Raw genomic sequence first — 22,157 nt, 5'->3', positions numbered from 1 at the left:
ATGTTGCATGAATCCTTGTATATAATGTATTTAAATATCCATCCATCTATTTTCTACCGCTTGTCCCTTTCGGGGTCGCGGGGGGTGCTGGAGCTTATCTCAGCTGCATTCGGGCGGAAGGCGTCGTGAACACAGTAAAATGTGTATCTACGTTGGTTACTGACCTCTAGTGGTCAACTTTGAGAAAGCAACGTGATGACGTCTACACCTGCGACGGGATGTGCGACAGCCACGTGACACTTCACTGTTGTGTTGACTCCTGAGAAGCTAGCTAACTTCGAGGCTGCTAGTTTTTGTCAACAAGAAGCTCCGTGTGAGCTCAAACAGAAGTAGAAGCCGAAAGAAGCCGTCGCACAGCGGCTTGGTTTTACCCCGCCTTCCTCTTTCTCGCTCGACTGTGACAGGACTGAGCCGGACTGCCATGTAGACGCGGCGGAAGGATGAGTGGCCACTTCACTTCCACAGAGGCCACGGAGGACTACACGGTCCAGCAGGAAAATGAGCTGGAGGCTCTGGCATCCATCTTCGAGGAAGACTTCCAGGATATTCGCCAAAAGGATCCGTGGAATGTAGCCGACCGACGTTTATCTTGTTGCTACCACGAACACGCCTTGCAAACTCATGCAACTTTGTTTTCTTGCTTCTCTCCAGGTGCGAAGACCTTCAGAAGTACACCTCTTTTTGAGACCCAAAGAACTGAACCACAACCAAAAATGTTACGTGACTGTGGACCTGCAAGTCAAATGTCCACCTAATTACCCAGACGTGTGAGTGTTCACCATGTTTTTTTTTTATAATAGTAAAGCATCCACTGTTTCCCACAAGACTGGAATCAACTTGTGGTGGTGGGATAAAGGGGTTGATGAAGTCATTGCCTATTTATATAATTGGCCATGAAGCATGTGCAGACCTAAGGAGCCCCGAAAGGGACATGGATGTTTTGTAGAGCTCAATACTTTTTGCGAGATCTCGCAATACTTTTTTGCGAGATCTCGCAATACTTTTTTGCGAGATCTCGCATTACTTTTTGCGAGATCTCGCAAAAGGTTTTCCTATGTCAATGAACCAGAAGTGAAGCAGACACAGCAATTGAGGAGCGCGAGCCTACCCATCATCTGTGCTCTGTTGTGGGACCATAATACGATTTGATGTCTGTATATGTTAGGCCAATACTAAAATAGAAATCAATAAACTTCTCCCACCGATGATGGGTAGGTTCCTCGATCGCTTTGTCTGTTTCACTTCCGGTTCGCCACCGCTGTGTCTGTTTTACTTCCGGTTCACTGACATAGGAAAAAAAAAACTTTTGCGAGATCTCACAATACATTTTTTTCCCTCCGTGTACCTTTAAGGCATGTGTGTCAAACTCTGGCCCGCGGGCCAAAATTGGCCCGCCGTGTAATTTCACTTGGCCCTTGAGGCGATATCAAATTAACACTAGAGCTGGCCCGCCGATTATATACAGCGGCGGTGCCGCGGTAACACCGCATTCACCGCTAATTCTCATACTTGCCAACCCTCCCGGGGGACTCCCAAATTTCAGTGACCCTCCCGAAAATCGTCACGTCCGCTTTTCATCCAGGTCAACATGTGCTGGCCCAGTCACATAATATGTGCGGCTTCTGCATGCACACACAAGTGAATGCAATTCATACTTGATCAACAGTGATACAGGTTACACTGAGGGTGGCTGTATAAACAACTTTAACACTGTTAGAAATATACGCCACACTGTGAATCCACACCAAACAAGAATGACAAACACATTTCGGGAGAACATTCGCACCGTAACACAACATAAACACAACAGAACAAATACCCAGAATCCTTTGCAGCACTAACTTTTCCGGGACGCTACAAGGTGTGTGTGTGTGTGTGTGGGGGGTGGGGGGTTTGGTGGTAGCGGGGGTGTATTTTGTAGGCAGTGCCTTTAAGGCACGCACCCAAGACTACGAGATATAATGACTGATGAACATCTTCGTTCGATAATGAAGGTTGCCTCAGTTCAAAGCCTGAGCCCCGACTTTAATGAACTAGCATCCAAGAAAAGATGGCAGGTATCCGGCTTGGGCACATCAGATTAGATCAGTGTTTTGCAAACTGAGCAGTTTAAAGTCCTGAATGGTTGGTTTATTCATTGTTATTTTATTTTCAAATTTATTAGCCTGTGGAAAAAGTTAATGTTGATATTTACCTCAGAAGGCTGCAAATAGAAAAGAGGCGTTCAATTTTTATTTAAATTGTATTTGGTATGCCATTGATATTTCTTAATTATTATTATTTTTATTGGAAACTCGATTTTGCATGTCACTATAAAGTTATATAAGCCTTGCTTGTTCAATATTCAATGCAAAACTTGTTTGGGTCCCTATTAAAAGGTTAATTTGTTCAACCTTGGCCCGCGGCTTTGTTCAGTTTAAAATTTTGTCCCACTCTGTATTTGAGTTTGACACCCCTGCTTTAAGGGCTCCGTAGCAGACCATTATTTTGGTTGCTACGAAAGACAGAAATTGTGAAAAAACTTGACAAACGAGTCAATTATGTCCATCTATCCATCCATTTTCTACCACTTGTCCCTTTCGGGGTGGCGGGGGGTGCTGAAGCCTATCTCAGCTGCAATTGGGCAGAAGGCGGGGTCCACCCTGGACAAGTCGCCACCTCATCGCAGGGCCAACACAGATAGACAGACAACATTCACAGCCACGTTCACATACCTGCCAACTACTCCGGTTTTCCCGTAATTAGTACGGTTTTCATCAACCTATTCCGGGTTACGGTTGCAGTGATAAAAAATACGGTTTTTCATTAATTAAAAAAATTTTTTTTTTTTAAATGCGCGAGGCTATTTATAGCACCGCTGCCAAGCACGAGGCACCTGTTGCCATTGTTTCCAAACGAGCGAACGATCATGGAATCAGCCGGAGAAAAATCGCAAACGAGTCTTAAACCGAAAAGAAAACTGCAGTCATTCTGTGAAGAATATTCAAAAGCCTATCCGGGAATAATTATCCGTTCCAAAAAGGGTGAAAACTACGCGAATTGCACCTTGTGCAGACAAGATTTTTCGATCGGACACTGAGGAATTAGCGATGTAAAAGACCACGTTGGGACAAAAGAACACAAGTCTAATGCCGTTGCTAGCGATACAAGTGGAAAACTTTCAACGTTTTTCGGATTTTAGCCACAAAAAGGTAATGACACCAATGTTATCTACTGGAATTGTTTAGTACTGTTATACTGTTAAAAGTGTTTATACTATTTATGCTTTCAAGTCCAAGTTGAAGAAATCTTGTTAAATGTTGACAGCATAACTACCAAAATACAGAAGTATGTCCTTAATATTTTTGCAGTGCTATTTCTGTTGAAAAGTTAAAATGATTACATTAGAGATGTGATGTGCCACTTTTCAAGTGTCTGATGGCTTAAATTAATTTTCATTAATTTTTCATATTTTGAATTCTTTTGAAAGGCTTACAAAAAAACTACATTTGAATTGTAATTCCATGCTATTGACAGGACTATTAATTTTAATGAAGTTAGCTTACCATGTTTACAGTATGATAATTGTGATAGAAATGTGAATTTTAGGCACAGAATATTTTATACAATTGAACAAGGCAGTAGATTATACAAGCTTGGACAGAAAGTTAATAATGACACCAATTTTTTTTTTAATGGAATTGTTTAGTACTGTTTTACCATTTGTTTACTGTAAAAAGTGTTTATACTGTTTATACTTTCAATTAACAAATTGAAGTCTTGTGAAAGGTTGACAGGATAACTGGCATTAACTGTCAAAATAATTTCAAACTATTGAAGTTAGCTTACAGAATAAACATGTCAATCAACCCATATGATTTTTGCTGTAATATTTTTGTTTTGAAAAGTCACTGTGACTGATAGAAAAGTGATGGTTTTAGCAACATTTTAACCTGTCTGAATGCTAATAATCATTTAGCGTCGGGGGGCGAAGCCTGAACCCCCCACCAGGACTTTGTCCTGGACCTACCGGGGCCTGCGGCCCCTGGACCCTGGCTACTAGATTTTTCTGATTTCAAAAGTTGGCAGGTATGCGTTCACACACTAGAGCCAATTTAGTGTTGCCAATCAATTATGTCTCTTGGTGTAATTTGTAATGAAGCATGTGCAAAAAATATGCAGACCAGAAGTGAGAAAACAACATCAAAACCAAAACAATATGACTAGAAAATGGTGCTGTCAAACAAAAAAAAATTAATCAGATTAATCTCACTTTGTAATTTTGCAGTAAATTACTTGCTTACCTAATTTGAAATAACTTTAAAAAAAACTATTTTATCAGGGTATAAGGCTGAACGATTATGGCCGAAGTAATATATACTATTCTTTTTTTTATCAATATTGAAATCACGATTATTAATCATGATAATGCATTATGTTAGGTAAAGCATAGTCTTCCCCACAGGTCTGTAATTTACTTGCAGTATTAGGGTACCAGAGAGGGGGGTGGGGCATGAACGTGACGTCATCACAAAATCTGTGATAAAATAGTCTAATAAAAATTCAAAATTAACGTTATCCATATATTTAAAGACAAACCATTGTGGTTTTTTTTTCGTTAATTGAATTAACGTTTAATGTTTTTATATATATATATATATATATATATATATATATACATATATATACATATATATATATATAGTGCTCTAAAACTTGCTGGTAGACGGCTGCGTTGACCCTGGATCTCAGGAAACAGAGTGGACCGACACCAGCAGATGACATGGCACCCCAAACCATCACTGATGGTGGAAACTTTACACTAGACTTCAGGCAACGTGGATCCTGTGCCTCTCCTGTCTTCCTCCAGACTCTGGGACCTCAATTTCCAAAGGAAATGCAAAATTTGCATGGTTGGGTGATGGTTTGGGGTGCCATGTCATCTGCTGGTGTCGGTCCACTCTGTTTCCTGAGATCCAGGGTCAACGCAGCCGTCTACCAGCAAGTTTTAGAGCACTTCATGCTTCCTGCTGCTGACCTGCTCTATGGAGATGGAGATTTCAAGTTCCAACAGGACTTGGCGCCTGCACACAGCGCAAAATCTACCCGTGCCTGGTTTACGGACCATGGTATTTCTGTTCTAAATTGGCCCGCCAACTCCCCTGACCTTAGCCCCATAGAAAATCTGTGGGGTATTGTGAAAAGGAAGATGCAGAATGCCAGACCCAAAAACGCAGAAGAGTTGAAGGCCACTATCAGAGCAACCTGGGCTCTCATAACACCTGAGCAGTGCCAGAAACTCATCGATTCCATGCCACGCCGCATTAACGCAGTAATTGAGGCAAAAGGAGCTCCAACCAATTATTGAGTATTGTACATGCTCATATTTTTCATTTTCATACTTTTCAGTTGGCCAACATTTCTAAAAATCCCTTTTTTGTATTAGCCTTAAGTAATATTCTAATTTTGTGACACACGGAATTTTGGATTTTCATTTGTTGCCACTTCAAATCATCAAAATTAAATGAAATAAACATTTGAATGCATCAGTCTGTGTGCAATGAATAAATATAATGTACAAGTTACACCTTTTGAATGCAATTACTGAAATAAATCAAGTTTTTCAAAATATTCTAATTTACTGGCTTTTACCTGTATACATTATATATTATATATATACTGTATATATATATATATATATATATATATATATGCATATATATACTGTATATATATATATATATATATATATATATATATATATGTAAATATATATATATATATATATATATATATATATATATGTAAATATATGTGTATATATATATGTAAATATATGTATATATGTATTTTTTGGGATGTTTTTTGGGTTCCATAACAGAAAACAGTCACAGCCTGCACGTCATCAATTAGACACTCCCACCTCACCTAATAATTCTAGGGCTGGCAAGTCATTGCTTTTTTAATTCAGATTAATAAAGCGGTTGAATTGTGATTAATCACTATTAATATTACGTTATTACTTGATTGCATAATTCAAATTTGCTCAAGAAAAGACCCCAATATATGGACACAAATACAATTTTATTGTCAGAATAATAATACATTTTGACAATAATATTACAATTGTATTGTCAGAATGTAATCCAGGAACGTTTTTAAAGGTTGTACTTAATTGAAAGTCATTAATTTGCTCAAAACTTGGTGACAGTAAGAATTTAGTGCACATTTTCAAAGTATTTGCAATAATATAGCAAACAAGGTACATATAGTAAACACACCCACAAACAACTTTGCTTAGTGCACCAACTACATCTACATTCACTCTTCCTTTAACCAATTGTTTAAACAAACAAGCTTATTTTCCTTTTCATATGGCAGTGCTGATCTCTTTTTTTGGTACAATGCTATCAGCTGTGGTGATATGAATGACATATTCTTGCAGCACTTTGTTTTCACCAATGTTAACTAGCTTACATGCGCTGGTTTTCCTTTTAGCAAAGGCTATGTTTAACTTATCTGTGCTACTTTTGTTGACAACACTGACCCAGGTAAACTCCACCAGCATTGAAGCTGTTTGTTGTTCTCCGCTTGGTCAAGTTGTTAATGCTAGAGGCGCCATCCTCCAGTACATCCTTTGCTTTAAGATGCTATTTTAAACTTGTGCGCTGATGCCAACAAATTACCTCAGTTTTATCTTAAGTACTATCGGAGTGTGTTTTGAAGTGAAATTGGCCGCCTCTCATCACTCATCATTGCACCGTGTAACAATAGGCGACGATGTGCAGTCATAACAAATAGTGTGATTAATCTTGATTCATTAATGACAACAGAATATTTTTTTGTTAAAATACCTCATTAATACATTTGATTGTTTGCAGTGTTAAACTTAACTTGTTCAGTAAATAACAAAATACAAAAATATAGACTATTTAGGATAACAAATGTATACGTGAGAGTCCTTTAATACACAATTACATTCCTGCGTACCGGTATGCTAATTTTTGGTTGAAAATTCAGACAAATCTTAATACACGAGGCCCCAGGTGCATGACGTAGGTTAAGAAGCAGAGTTATATAAAGCCATCTACCGTGTGTAGGTGGAACATCAAGCTACATTCACAGACAGTCCCATAATAATAATAATATTGTGCACGTATGAACAGGAAGCACCAAATATAAATCTGATGGTCCAAATTTACTTGTAACAGACTGCCACAAATAAATGCAGAATGGGTAACACTGGTATCAAATAATGTTTGAAGTGTTTTAAGTCTTTTTAATAAGGGTCCCAACTCTTACTGACCAACAAAAAAACAAAGTGACACAGGTTATACTTAAAACTGCCTCTTTTGTCTTGTAAAATCTCATCTTTTTGCATTTGTTGCGAACCCTTAACAATATCTGAGTAGTATCTTTTTATCAATGTACTCTAAAATCAACTGTATATTTAGTCTAGTTACTCTGAAACACATTTTTTTTAAATTACTATTAGGCCTGTAAGTATTTATTTTAAGGGGATCTCAGTGATTATGTGCAATTTCAACAGGCCTCCAGACCTGGAGCTAAAGAATGTTAAAGGTCTCTCAAATGATAACCTGCAAACACTCCAGGGTGAACTTACCAAGCTGGCAGCAGCACGTTGTGGGGAGGTGACAATGAACGCACAACCACACACACATACACACACGTTTGAAGATTTTAAAAGCACACTGCTATCTTGCCTAACACGTGTATGTCTACCGCTCAACACACAGGTGATGATTTACGAGCTAGCGGACCACATTCGGGGATTCCTGAGCGAGCACAACAAGCCTCCCCCACGGTCCTTCCATGAGGAGATGCTGAAGAACCTTGAAAAGCAGCAGGAGAAGCGAGACCTGGAGGAGAAGCAGAGAATAGACCAGCAGCGCAAGCAGGCGGAAGAAATGGTAGGGAATAGGGTTGTGGGAAAAAATTAATTCGAATTCGAATTGCGATTCTCACGTTGTGTGATTCAGAATCGATTCTCTTTTTTTTTTTTTTTTTTTTTTATTAATTTGTATTTATTTATATATTTTTTCATTTATTTATTTTTTATTTTTTTTAATTAATCAATCCAACAAAACAATACACAGCAATACCATAATAATGCAATCCAATTTCAAAACCAAACCCGACCCAGCAACACTCAGAACTGCAATAAACAGAGCAATTGAGAGGAGACGCAGACATGACACAGAACAAACCAAAAGTAGTGAAACAAAATTTAATATTATCAACAACAGTATCAATATTAGTTACAATTTCAACATAGCAGTGATTAAAAATCCTTAATTGACATTATCATTAGACATTTATAAAAAAAGAACAATAGTGTCACAGTGACTTACACTTGCATCGCATTTCATAAGCTTGACAACACACTGTGTCCAATATTTTCACAAAGATAAAATAAGTCATATTTTTGGTTCATTTAGTAGTTAAAACAAACGTACATTATTGCAATTAGTTAATAAATCATTGTCCTTTACAATTATAAAAGCTTTTTACAAAAATCTACTACTCTGCTTGCATGTCAGCAGACTGGGGTAGATCCTGCTGAAATCCTATGTATTGAATGAATAGAGAATTGTTTTGACTCGGGAAAATATAGTTTTTGAATCGAGAATCGCGTTGAATCGAAAAAAATCGATTTTGAATCGAATCGTGACCCCAAGAATCGATATTGAATCGAATCGTGGGACACCCAAAGATTCGCAGCCCTAATAAATATATATATATATATATATATATATATATATATATATATATATATATATGTATGTATGTGTGTGTGTGTATATATATATATATATATATATATATATATATATATATACAGGTAAAAGCCAGTAAATTAGAATATTTTGAAAAACTTGATTTATTTCAGTAATTGCATTCAAAAGGTGTAACTTGTACATTATATTTATTCATTGCACACAGACTGATGCATTCAAATGTTTATTTCATTTAATTTTGATGATTTGAAGTGGCAACAAATGAAAATCCAAAATTCCGTGTGTCACAAAACTAGAATATTACTTAAGGCTAATACAAAAAAGGGATTTTTAGAAATGTTGGCCAACTGAAAAGTATGAAAATGAAAAATATGAGCATGTACTTGGTTGGAGCTCCTTTTGCCTCAATTACTGCTTTAATGCGGCGTGGCATGGAGTCGATGAGTTTCTGGCACTGCTCAGGTGTTATGAGAGCCCAGGTTGCTCTGATAGTGGCCTTCAACTCTTCTGCGTTTTTGGGTCTGGCATTCTGCATCTTCCTTTTCACAATACCCCACAGATTTTCTATGGGGCTAAGGTCAGGGGAGTTGGCGGGCCAATTTAGAACAGAAATACAATGGTCCGTAAACCAGGCACGGGTAGATTTTGCGCTGTGTGCCGACGCCAAGTCCTGTTGGAACTTGAAATCTCCATCTCCATAGAGCAGGTCAGCAGCAGGAAGCATGAAGTGCTCTAAAACTTGCTGGTAGACGGCTGCGTTGACCCTGGATCTCAGGAAACAGAGTGGACCGACACCAGCAGATGACATGGCACCCCAAACCATCACTGATGGTGGAAACTTTACACTAGACTTCAGGCAACGTGGATCCTGTGCCTCTCCTGTCTTCCTCCAGACTCTGGGACCTCGATTTCCAAAGGAAATGCAAAATTTGCATGGTTGGGTGATGGTTTGGGGTGCCATGTCATCTGCTGGTGTCGGTCCACTCTGTTTCCTGAGATCCAGGGTCAACACAGCCGTCTACCAGCAAGTTTTAGAGCACTTCATGCTTCCTGCTGCTGACCTGCTCTATGGAGATGGAGATTTCAAGTTCCAACAGGACTTGGCGCCTGCACACAGCGCAAAATCTACCCGTGCCTGGTTTACGGACCATGGTATTTCTGTTCTAAATTGGCCCGCCAACTCCCCTGACCTTAGCCCCATAGAAAATCTGTGGGGTATTGTGAAAAGGAAGATGCAGAATGCCAGACCCAAAAACGCAGAAGAGTTGAAGGCCACTATCAGAGCAACCTGGGCTCTTATAACACCTGAGCAGTGCCAGAAACTCATCGACTCCATGCCACGCCGCATTAACGCAGTAATTGAGGCAAAAGGAGCTCCAACCAAGTATTGAGTATTGTACATGCTCATATTTTTCATTTTCATACTTTTCAGTTGGCCAACATTTCTAAAAATCCCTTTTTTGTATTAGCCTTAAGTAATATTCTAATTTTGTGACACACGGAATTTTGGATTTTCATTTGTTGCCACTTCAAATCATCAAAATTAAATGAAATAAACATTTGAATGCATCAGTCTGTGTGCAATGAATAAATATAATGTACAAGTTACACCTTTTGAATGCAATTACTGAAATAAATCAAGTTTTTCAAAATATTCTAATTTACTGGCTTTTACCTGTGTGTGTGTGTGTATATATATATATATATATATATTAGGGGGGTGGGAAAAAATCGATTCGAATCGCGATTCTCACGTGCGATTCAGAATCGCTTCTCATTTTTAAAAATCGATTTTTAAAAAAAATGTATTTATATATATATATATATTTTTATTTTTTATTTTTTATTTTTATTAATCAACCCAACAAAATAATACACAGCAATACCATAATAATGCAATCCAATTTTAAAACCAAACTCAACCCAGCAACACTCAGAACTGCAATAAACAGAGCAATTGAGAGAAGACATAAACACGACACAAAACAAACTAAAAGTAGTGAAACAAAATGTAATATTATCAACAACAGTATCAATATTAGTTACAATTTCAACATAGCAGTGATTAAAAATCCTTCATTGACATTATCACACCCAAAGATTCGCAGCCCTAGTGGGGAAGATTTACATTACACGAAAGGGGGAAAAAATAAGTTCCCTATTGACTCTTAAGTTGCTTGCTCTTGCTTAAGTATCGTATATTGCAGTCTAATTTTCTCTGTTCCCTCTGATCATGTGACCTTAAAGGGGAACTGCACTTTTTTTGGAATTTTGCCTATCGTTCACAATATTTATGAGAGACAAGAACACACGTCTTTTTTTTAAAAAAGATTTTAAAGATGCTAAAAAAAACCGCTTGAAAGATGGAGCTAATGGGAGTCACCGTTGTGGAATTCAAAGCCCTCTAAAACAACATTAAAACCCTCCAGCAATGTATTATATACACAGTGCAAGTCCATATATAATGTAGTAACAGACACGTTCATAACAATATTTAATATGTTAAATATTTTCCCGTATTTTGATTATTTTAATAATTTCATACTGATTTTTTCTGCACATTGATTTCTGTTTCCATAGCAGCGCACATCTGACTTCTGGCAACAATGTGTGTTCCTACTTCCGGAATCAAACACGAGTGTGTTTTCTAATCATGGTAGACTTGGTAACACAACGAAGACAACTATTTTTGGACAAATGAGGATTTATAACCTTATACTTTTAAAGCTACATATACTGCTACCTATAGAAGCGAGCACGAAGGAAGAGTGAGACGTTGGAGCAGATGGAAGCCGGGAGATGGAGATGAAAGCGATTTTAACGCTATAAATATGGAACTTTGAGTCAAGCTATTTCGACATAAATGGATTGCTTACCGATAATTAACAGAGAATGTCCCCGGCCAGCTGGACCAGACGAACAACTGTCCCATTGAGTGAGTCACTTTAATATCGATCATGATAGGTGCAGCACGCCATGCGTGTTATTACAACTTCAGTACATACGCTGTTTGGCTAGCTTAGCTGTGTACAAACAAAACATGAAATTTGGCTAATACTTTACAAATACTGTAATATGATTGTTCATGTTTTTCAGTCAGTGCAAATTGGTGTCGTATCTCAGTGTTGTGCATTACAAACCCAAACGCGTTTATCTCTTGCCGTAGTTCGCTTTTAAGGCTAATGCCGAAGCACGCTGATGTTTTACTACGATAGAAAAAGACTTTCGCTCTTACAATAACAATGTCGCTACAGTTTGGTTATTATACGGGTTACGGAACGCAAATGAAGTATTGTTGATGGTTTTTAATGTATTTTTAAAGTGATTTAGAGGTAGAATTGATTGCTCCCATTAGCTGTATTCCTAGCCACCGAGAACGAGACGATATTTATATGTTAGAAAGCGGAAAAAAAAAAAAAACTTTTGTCTTCTTGTCTTTCATAATGATTGTGAACGATAGGTAAAATTCCAAAAAAGTGATGTTCCCCTTTAATGTATAACAGGAGATTGTCAGTGTGAAACTTAGCTTCTTTATGATATGATTCCCTTGCCCCAGCGTTCAATCAAGTGATCAGTTTTCAAATACTTTTTCTGCAGGAAATCTGTTGATTTTTTAATATTATCTGTCTCAAGATGCTTAACGTAACTCAGGCCAAAGGTCCAATCAATGCTCATGCTCATTTTCATCTCAGTCACAATTTGTAACTGACATATTGCAAATGTTCACTGCTTAAAGAGGATGTGCACTTTTTGGGGAATTTTTCCCAGCATTTACAATCTCTACGTAAGAAAAGAACACATATTTCTTTCTTTTTTAATGCATTCGAACTGTAATATACGACAAGTACTAGGTGACTAACAATTCAGCTAAAGCCCTCTAAAAACATACTCCATTACATGTTGTGACCTGAATGTTAATCAATTATTAGCGATATTGTTATTATAAGCGCTAACACAGGGGAACTACTTTTAGCGGCGCAGTGATCACAAAGAGCTAACTTGCAGTTATTGACATACTGAGCCGTTGAGCTCCTGAATTGCCTTGGAGTTGGTAAAAGTCAATTTTAGATTATAAACCATGCCCCCCACTTGTACAGTAGAAGGTTGTTGCCATAAATTGGTCAACTTTGACACATAACTTATACCCGCAGGTGGTGAGAAAGACAAGAAAAGACGCTCTTTTGCGTCACTTTTTTTTTTTTTTTTAATGCGTGAGGATTATGATAAATTCTTCATCTAAACGGGAAGATATAAACATCCCATCAGTCGGCATTCCAGTGAGCGCACACGTTGTACAGTAAGTGATTGTTTTATTATGTTTGTCGTTTGTATTTCTTGTTTAGCACTTAGCAATGGTGCTACTTGCTCGATCTGCTTATCGCTCAGCTTCTAAAATTAGTAGCTCATCCTCCGTATATTTGGGCTCAAAAATATAAAGTCCTGTATCAACATTTGTCTGAACGCAGCTGTTGTTGGCTCTCTTGAAGTCTGCCATGATTAGAAGTTGTTGAAGGAAATGGCAAATGTTGTGATGCATCTGTGAAGTTAATGCGCTGCTGTATGCTTCAAATAACATGAGTTATTTTGAATGTGGCTGTAACTACATTACATATATACTGTACTTGCAGCCTGTATATAAAAACAATGACAGAGTTTTTTTTAGAGCGCTTTACAGGTGGAATAGTTTGAATCCCATTACCTCCATTGTTAGCTGACTTTTGCTAGCATTTATTTACGAGTTTAGAATGCATAAAAAAGAAAACTATATGTGTGCTTGTCTCACATAAGGATTGTGAATGGACAAAGAAGCTGTTTGCAACTTGTTCAAAGTTGCATTTTTAAAAACCAAAAAAATATAACTAAACCACCAACTAGCTTATGTTACAAGTAGTATTTATTAGTCACAATTACAATTGCTGGTACAACACTTCCGCATGGGCTCCAGGAAACGTTGTTTTGATTAGATTTAATAATTGTACATCATTGCTGTCTCGTTTTCGGGCATGCACACTTATAGCACATGTCCATGCGCTCGCAATGAGATTTTTTTGAATTTGAGAATTTAAAAAATAATTTAATGGAAGAGGGTGGGTGAATCACAATGATCATGGCTCTTCGAACACAAGCACCCTCTAAGCATGAGATGGATGGATGGATGGATCTTTATTGTCATTGCATATGTACAACAAAAGTTAATTTTCAGCACAAACCTGTTCAAGATTAGACACACATTGTACATGGTAACAGAACAAGAAAGCTGTTGGGTCGCCACTTATGGCGCACCATAAAAGCTGGGGAAAAGGTAGACGCTCGGGGAGGATGAGTAAACAAATAGTTGATCTCAGACTTCTCTCAGCAGTTCAGGGACCCAGTCTGGAGTGAGAAAAAAAACTTGATAGCAAAGCACATACTGTATACATATTACGACATACAACTTGAGACTTGCAACAAGTAGTGAGGGGGAGGGCATCTGGCCCAAAGCAGCCAACCAGTAGGGGCGCTGCTCTGTTTTCTGTCATACCAGGTGGGGGCGAAGCGTCAAAGGCATGGGATGCAGGGTGTGGTACGTGTGTGTGTGTGGTGTGGAGCAAAAATGAATTTAAACTTGTCACTTTAATTGTGTATTTCTGGTCCTCAAATATATCATACTTCACCATCAGAACAGACGGCATCTCCAGATTTGGCCAATTTTGCAATAAAGTCCAAAATCGCAAAAGTCTGAGTGCCCACAGTTCTGCTCGCATCCTCCAATAATTTGTGGCAGCTTTAGGGTACTTTGAACGGCTGCCAGCGTCTTCCAATTTGTCCATACACCAGCGCAACGCTTTCTCCATTAAGCAAATGTCCTTTTTTAATGACCCCGAATAGGAAGATATCTTCAACGTCTCGACTAAAAGGCTCACCAGGCACGCGGAACTCCTCTTCTCCCAAGTCCGTTGTGTGTCCCAGAGGGGCAGGTTCCCCCAAACCCAAGATATTTTCAATTTCGTTGAGAGGCCAGTTGATCAATTCCATTGTTTAGATTTTAGAGATCAGTGCAAAAAGAGGTAACACAAAAGTTAAGACAAGACAAAACAAAGAAGCGAGCAGGAGAGATAAGGGAGAGGGAAAGGAAGCGTCCACCTTCAATGAGTGCCAGTGACACAGCAGCTGTATTGTTAAAAAAATGCAAATGTATTTGTTTTATATGGCAGCCAATCCAAAATGCTTAAAACCAGCTCGGGTCAGAGGTCACATTGTTGATTGTGGTTAGTGTACCTTTTACAGCATACTCTTTCTGTAACAGCCTTTTAGATTAACTGTCTGTTTTTTTCACTTATTTGCGAAGAGAAAATTGTATTTTTTCATTTGTATTGAATTATTTATTTCATTTGCTCACATAAGTTTTGTCAAAACCTAATCTTTTTCCTTCTTGCAGGAAAAAGAAATCTTGGCTGAAATCCAGAGAAGAGAAGAGGAAAAACGAGAGGAAAAGAGGAGAAAAGAGATTGTGAAACAGGTCTTGGAGCGTTATAAATTCCGTCAGTTACAAAAAATTTAGCTCAGATGTACTGTTTATTTTGATACACATTTTATGCTGGGCTGATGATCATAGGAGCAACTTGAGAGTATGGAAGAGTCTATCCCTGCTACTATCCTGGGAAAGAGCCCGCCTAGTCCATGTGGGACTCCTCTTGATGTCACAGATGCCAGAAAAGGAATCGCACACCGCCGTCGGACTACATCGAATTCTCGTCACAGGTATGCAAATACTAAAATTGAGAGGCTTTTTTTCTTAAAGAGAAGGTATTACCTTTAATTTATTTGCCAGACGTGACACAATCAACGAAGACAACCCACACACGCAGGAGCGTCTTCACTTCTACAGCAGCACCTTTGGAGAACTTGTTGTGCACAGAGGAAGACATTTAGGTAGGGCTGCAAGGATTAATTGATTCATTCGATTAGAAAAAAGCATTTAAAAAAAAAAAAAGAAGATTATGGCAAGCAGAACATTTTTTTCCCCCAACTATTTCCCCTAAAATACACATTGAAGCTATTAAGTGTGTTTCATTCGATTACTTGATAAATTGGACATACTACCGTAATCGATAGATTAATTGATTATTTAAAAAAATTTAAGCTGCAGCCCTAGCCATGAGAAGAAGCTGTAAGAGCGTCCTTGGTAAGATATATATTTTTTTTTTACTGTCCTGTATTTGATCTTCTACACAGGAGTGAGTAAGAGGCTCGGCCGTAATGTTTATAATGGATTTGAGGTAAACTCAGGTGACTTTGCTGTCATTTATGAGTGGTCATTGCTTTGGAGCAAGAAAATGGGCACCTTCTTCACCAGCCAGGAGAAAAGCAAGATTGACAACTGTAAAAAACAGGTATTACATTGCACTGTGATGTAACTCACAGTTCTGGCTCAGACAAAGTTACTCATCAGTATTCCACCAGTTATTCTTTAAAGTGTTATTTTTTATATGATTTGGACACACGAAAGCAATCTCTGATGTAAAATGGTCTTGGCAGTTAATGTCACATTAGACACTGGCTGTGATTGCTTTAGCACTCCCAACTTTAATTTGGGGTGGCTCGGTTCAAAATTCATGTGGATGTTACAAGTTAACTGCAATTTTCAACCATTTGTCTTCACTGCTAATCACAAATCTTGTGCACCTAGTCATTTTGCAGCTATTGGTATGAATTTCAATGGTGGTAAAATCGTACTCGATGTTGTTGACTAATCTTGACCCTTTAATTCCTGTGAAGATCCACGCAGCTGAAAACGAGTTCAATTCCCTGCTGCGGCTGGAGCACCCAAACCTGGTGCACTATAAGGCGCTTAGCTCCAGCGAGAAGGAAGACTGCCTTGTGGTGGACATGCTGGTGGAGCACATTGGAGGCGTCAGTTTAAAGCAAAGTCTCCTCAATCACACGCCCGTCCCTCTGGACAAACTGTGTCTTTATACTGCCCAGCTTCTGGCTGCACTCGACTACCTGCACTCCAACTCTGTTGTCCACAAACACCTGGGGGCTTCCAGTGTACTGCTGGACTCTGATGGCAATATTCGATTGACTGATTACAGCTTATCAAAGAGATTCGCAGATATCTGCAAGGAAGATATTTTTGAGCAGGCACATGTGCGCTTCTCTGAAGACACGGCGATGCCAGCCAAGACAGGCAAGAGGGGGGACGTGTGGAACTTGGGGCTTACTCTGCTGGCTCTGAGTCAAGGCGAAGAAGTGAAGGAGTATCCAGTGACGGTGCCCTCCAGCCTGCCGACTGACTTCAAGGACTTCCTCCAAAAGTATGTATAACAGAAAATACAATTTGAGACACTTCACTGGGTTCAGTATAGGCGCTGTATAAAAAATAAAGTGTATGCCATTAAAAAGTTTATAGATGAGTTTATTTAAAGAAACACACTAGGGATGTTCCCATCAAGAGGTTTATGCTGCCGATCATCCATAACTGAGATTAGCTCAGGGCGAGCATTTTAGATGCATTTGTGACAAAAAATAGGTTGTGCAAGTATTAGAAAAAAAAGTAGCGTTTTGCTCCTGAAATAAATCCATCCAAATTTTACCAAATTAAAGTAAATGTTCCGCCTATCTGTATAACATCTTCGAAATAAACCTAAACTATAACCATAACCAACTGATTGACGCAGAGGTGTCACCGATAACTGTGCGCGCTGACAGCTATACGTGTCTCCCTCATCCTGCGCCATGCACAGAGGGGAGCAGGGCTGTAGCTGTAGCGGGGTTGTATGTAAGCTCCAAGTCTTCCAATACATAATAAACAAGGTCTTAGTTGGAGGAACAGGTCAGTAAAGTACATTTTTTTCAGTACCTTAAAACTTGAAACAAACTGTACTGCACACTAGTAACTATGAGGGTCAGAGGTAATATTGAACAACAAACCAATGATTGAAGTGACAATTGTGCCATCTAAACAATACCCCGTTTGTTGACAAGAGCATACAGCCATGGAAGCACATCAAATCTATTTATTAAGCAGAGGTAACACGAACCAGTGAAAGATTCCAAAGAGCTGACATCAGAGCAGACAAACTACCACTGCTAGCCTGCTAAGCTAACAAAAACAGCTCCAGCTAAATGCCGAGCATGGACTAGCTGACATCACTAGGAAACAGGTACCGACTTTTAAAAGTCACACGCACACACTGAAACTTTTCTTAACTGTATTTTGCCAGATATATTAAAAAAAATTCAGTAACAAATGAATTACTTTGCCTTGTAATTAATTACATTTATTAAGGAGTAATTCAGTTAGTAATTCAATAACTTTTTTGGTAAAGTAACAAGTAACTATAATGACTTTTTAAAAGTAATGTTCAAAACAGCCTGTCACACAGTATCATGAAGCATGGCAGGTTGGTGTTCCTGGCTAAAATCTTTGTGTGTATGTCTTGTAATAATGTTTACCTATAAAAACTGCTGTTAATAATTGTTAAAGGTCAATTGTTTTCATATTGCTGCTGATGTTTAAATATGTTCTCTTAAACCAGGGCACTTTATTTCACGTTCTGTTTTTTTGTGTTTTTGTTAGCCGAAGAATTGAGCATAGCTAAATGTTTTTGTTTAAAGAAGATTGTAGATTATATTTGACTTTTCTTATATTAATTTCAAGGCTTTTCATTTTTTCTTATCTCAAAACACCTCTTAAATTGGGATCATATTATGCAAAACCTACTTTTCTTACTTGTTGGTACCTGTTTGTTTTTGGGATGCCCATCAGTGCTGAAAATTTAAAATCAAGGCATGGTGGAGATATTTAGTTCCGTCAACGATTATTTCCATGTATGGTTTAGTTTATGGGCCAAACTATATCGACATATGAGTTATGGTCCGGGCAGCACGGTGGAACGGGTTAGTGCGTGCGCCTCACAATACAAGTCTTGGGTTTGATCCCCGGACTCTGGGTCTTTCTGTGTGGAGTTTGCTTGTTCTCCCCGTGACTGTGTGGGTTCCCTCCGGGTACTCCGGCTTCCTCCCATCTCCAAAGACATGCACCTGGGGATTGGCAACACTAACTTGGCCTTAGTGTGTGAATGTCGTCTATCTGTGTTGGCTCTGCGATGAGGTGGCGACTCGTCCACGGTGTACCCTGCCTTCTGCCGAAGGGCAGCTGGCATAGGCTCCAGCACACCTGCGATCCCGACAGGGACAAGCGCTAGAAAATGGATGAATGGATGGATGGATGGAGTCATGGTACATAGCACCCAGCCCTACACTCGTGTTCGCGACAGTGCGAGCACAGTTTAGGTTTAGTTTTCCTGTGTTTAATTGAGTATTGCAGTAGTAGTGTTTATATGTATGAGTACACATGTGTACATTGTTTGAGTGTTAATAATGAAACTGTGATATTTAAGACATTTCATATTGCTCCTAATTTTTTTCTGTGCTACAAAATGTTTTTTGTGCTACTAATTGTTTTCATTTAGTATCACCTGTGCTACTAGTGAAAAAGCTAAGTGTACAGCTCACTGCAGCATCCTCACTGGGAAAGTTATCATCAGCGACCTTGCCAAGGTGCGAGGGAGCCGAAATATAAATAAGAATTGTTTGGTTAGGGCGAGCAGATGCATTTTAATAGACGTCTACATAGCAACATCACTTAATGTACTGTGGTTCCTCATAGGTGCATCTGCCCGAATGATGTAGATCGATGGACAACGCAGCAACTCTTGGACCACGACTTCCTCAAGCCTCCATCGCCTAGAAACCCTTTTCAGGACCAGGAAATCACCCCAGAAGGTAACTGTCACACTAGGGTTGAACTTGTCACAATAACCACACTTTCAGTAGTTGATACCAATAACTTTAATTTTTGATACTGCGGTAAAAATACAAAAATAAAAACTGCATCAATGTGCTTTTAAAATCAACACTTTATTGAAAACTGTTTCAAACTGTTTCAACCTTCGACATCATTTTGCATAAAATTTAAATTGCAGTAGCAGCTGCCAATAAGATCCGGCATCCGGAAAATATTCACAGCGCTTCACTTTTTCCACATTTTTTAAGTTACAGCCTATTCCAAAATGGAATAAATCCATTTTGTCCTCAAAATTCCACAGACAATACCCTAAAATGATAATGTGAAAAAGTTTTTAAAATTTTTTTTGCAAATGTAGTAAACAATAAAAAAAAAATCACATCTACATAAGTATGAAACAAAAATTGGTGGAAACAACCTTTTTACCTGTTATTGACTATGGAGATGTGTTGTACATGAAGGCTACTGCTGGTTGTCTCCACAAGCTGGATAGTGTGTACCACGGGGCACTGAGATTCATCACCAACTGCGCTCCCCTTACTCACCATTGTGTGTTATACTCAATGGTTAACTGGACATCTTTATGTGCTCAACGCCTCAATCATTGGTATGTTTTCATCTACAAAACCATTCTGGGTATCACTCCATCTTATCTGTCTTGTCTTTTAACAAAGAAACAAGGAAGTCACAATCTTCGCTCAATCAATGTTCTGCAATTTGTCGTCCCCATAGTAAGAACTGAACTGCGCAAGAAAGCATTTAAGTTTTCAGCACCGATGGCTTGGAATAACCTACAATCGAATATTAAACTTCAAATCCTTGTTACATTGAGTGAGTTTAAAGCTTCTGTGAAAGTACTGGAGTCTACCTTGTCTGTATGCACATGTGTCATGTGAGCAAGTTTTAATGTTGTAAATGTGATGTTTTATGTGTTGTTTACTGTTTTTAATGTAACCTTGCTGCTGCCCTCTTGGCCAGGTCTCCCTTGGAAAAGAGATCTCTGATCTCAATGGGATTTTTACCTGGTTAAATAAAGGCTAAATAAAAATAATATAAATATTCACAGCATTTGCTCAATACTATGTTGATGCATCTTTGGCAGACATTACAGCCTCAAGTCTTTTTGAATACAATGTCACATGCTTGGCACATCTATCTTTGGGCAGTTTCACCCATTCCTCTTTGTGGCAGCTCTGAAGCTGCATCAGGTTGGATAGGAAGCATTGGTTTTCACCCAGGATGCCTCTGTACATTGCTGCATTCACCTTTCCCTTTATCCTGACAAGTATCCCAGTTCCTGTCGCTGAAAAACAACTGTAGGCATGGTACTGATTGTATTCCGTCACGTGACTTTTTCCCGGAAGTGAAAAAAAACGGTGCTCAACCAAGTCAAAATGGCTGTTGGACAGCAAGCAGCGCGCAAACTCTTGAGTACGCAAGGGGCTTAGATCTTCCTGAAAAAAGCAGCTATGATCTTAAATTCTAACTATGCAATAGAATATATCCCTGTACTTTTTTTTTTTTTAATTATCGAGTGATATGAAGGATTATCAGTCGGTGGATTTCATATCAAACTATCTTGTGCGCCATACGTCATTCTACACAGCAAAACCGATGGAAACTTAGAAAATCATGGAGGTCTACACCTTCTTTGTGTGTGGCTGGGTCAAAAAATGGGTATCAAAACGCTCCAAAATAAATATGCATCGTTTTTGCTCGGTAAGGTTGCATTTCATGATTCAACTTTGAGTCTTGCCAGGACGCGTCCATGTAAACAAACTTCAACAATATAGCACCCGGCAGCTGACATCCGTGACTGCATATCCATTTAACAAAGTAACAATTACTAAATCATTGCCATATTTGATTTTTGTCCTGTTGTCAAATGTACTCTGACAGATTTGTGTTCAAAATAAACAAGACGGGAGATGTAGAAGTACCTTTCTTGACGAAGTATTGACCCTGCCTTTCTGGTTTCTGTTTGTTAAAAATTAAAATACAAATAATATCAAGATAGTATTTCAATGAGAAATACTTAACATTAAAAGTATATCAAACAAACTTTTAACAAAGTGATCACTTCAAACTTGCACGTTTTTGACTTAGCTGCTCTCTTGGACTGGAGTGCGTGCCACTTTTGTCGTCGTCTTTTGTAAAATCTTGCACTCTGCCGCCCTACTTGATTACCTCTCACGGAACTTTGAAGAAATGTTAAACAGTTTGTACAGTCAAAATCAATAAACCCACACTGGTTAGCCTCAGTTACACATGCCTATACAATTGATATAAAAATATTACAATACAACAAAAGGAAAACATTTTGGGAAATTGCAAGTTTCAGCAAAGGTGGCTGGCTGGCTAACTTTTCAAAACCTGGTTAAAGCCTGTCGATTGTAAACCCAGAGAGGTGTTCTGCAGTGTGTGCAAAAAGACTTCCAAACTGTGCTCAATGGGCGTCAATGCAACGGAATCGCACGTTATTAGCTAATCACAATTCAACAATTAAAGGCAGACAGCAGTTAACAAAGCAACTTCTGCTGTCACCACCCCAACTGGCAGTTTCTGCTACCACTACAGAAAGATAAGCAAATACAAATAAATACTCAGATTAAACAGTCTTGTGAGTC

General features: G+C 38.6%; 1 protein-coding gene across 3 annotated transcripts in view; it reads left to right on the top strand.

Moving 5' to 3' along the window:
- The first annotated feature begins 205 nt into the window (after positions 1 to 205).
- eif2ak4 (eukaryotic translation initiation factor 2 alpha kinase 4) overlaps positions 206 to 22,157 on the top strand; it is a 63,903-nt gene continuing 41,951 nt past the window's right edge. For 2 of the 3 annotated variants that reach the window (XM_061968721.2, XM_061968720.2), the window contains exons 1-10: positions 206 to 569; positions 652 to 767; positions 7,529 to 7,631; positions 7,737 to 7,910; positions 15,157 to 15,237; positions 15,334 to 15,479; positions 15,550 to 15,650; positions 15,954 to 16,111; positions 16,497 to 17,035; positions 19,393 to 19,508. In XM_061968721.2, the coding sequence (XP_061824705.2) occupies positions 441 to 569; positions 652 to 767; positions 7,529 to 7,631; positions 7,737 to 7,910; positions 15,157 to 15,237; positions 15,334 to 15,479; positions 15,550 to 15,650; positions 15,954 to 16,111; positions 16,497 to 17,035; positions 19,393 to 19,508 (1,663 nt within the window). In that variant the 5' untranslated portion in view covers positions 206 to 440. The remainder of the gene's footprint in view (positions 570 to 651; positions 768 to 7,528; positions 7,632 to 7,736; positions 7,911 to 15,156; positions 15,238 to 15,333; positions 15,480 to 15,549; positions 15,651 to 15,953; positions 16,112 to 16,496; positions 17,036 to 19,392; positions 19,509 to 22,157) is intronic. The other variant, XM_061968723.2, reaches the window with a different exon arrangement.

Source organism: Nerophis lumbriciformis, linkage group LG08, assembly GCF_033978685.3.
Source record: "Nerophis lumbriciformis linkage group LG08, RoL_Nlum_v2.1, whole genome shotgun sequence".
NCBI lineage: Eukaryota > Metazoa > Chordata > Actinopteri > Syngnathiformes > Syngnathidae > Nerophis > Nerophis lumbriciformis.
Note: the sequence above shows the minus strand (reverse complement) of the source record. Positions and strands in the feature narration are given on the sequence as shown.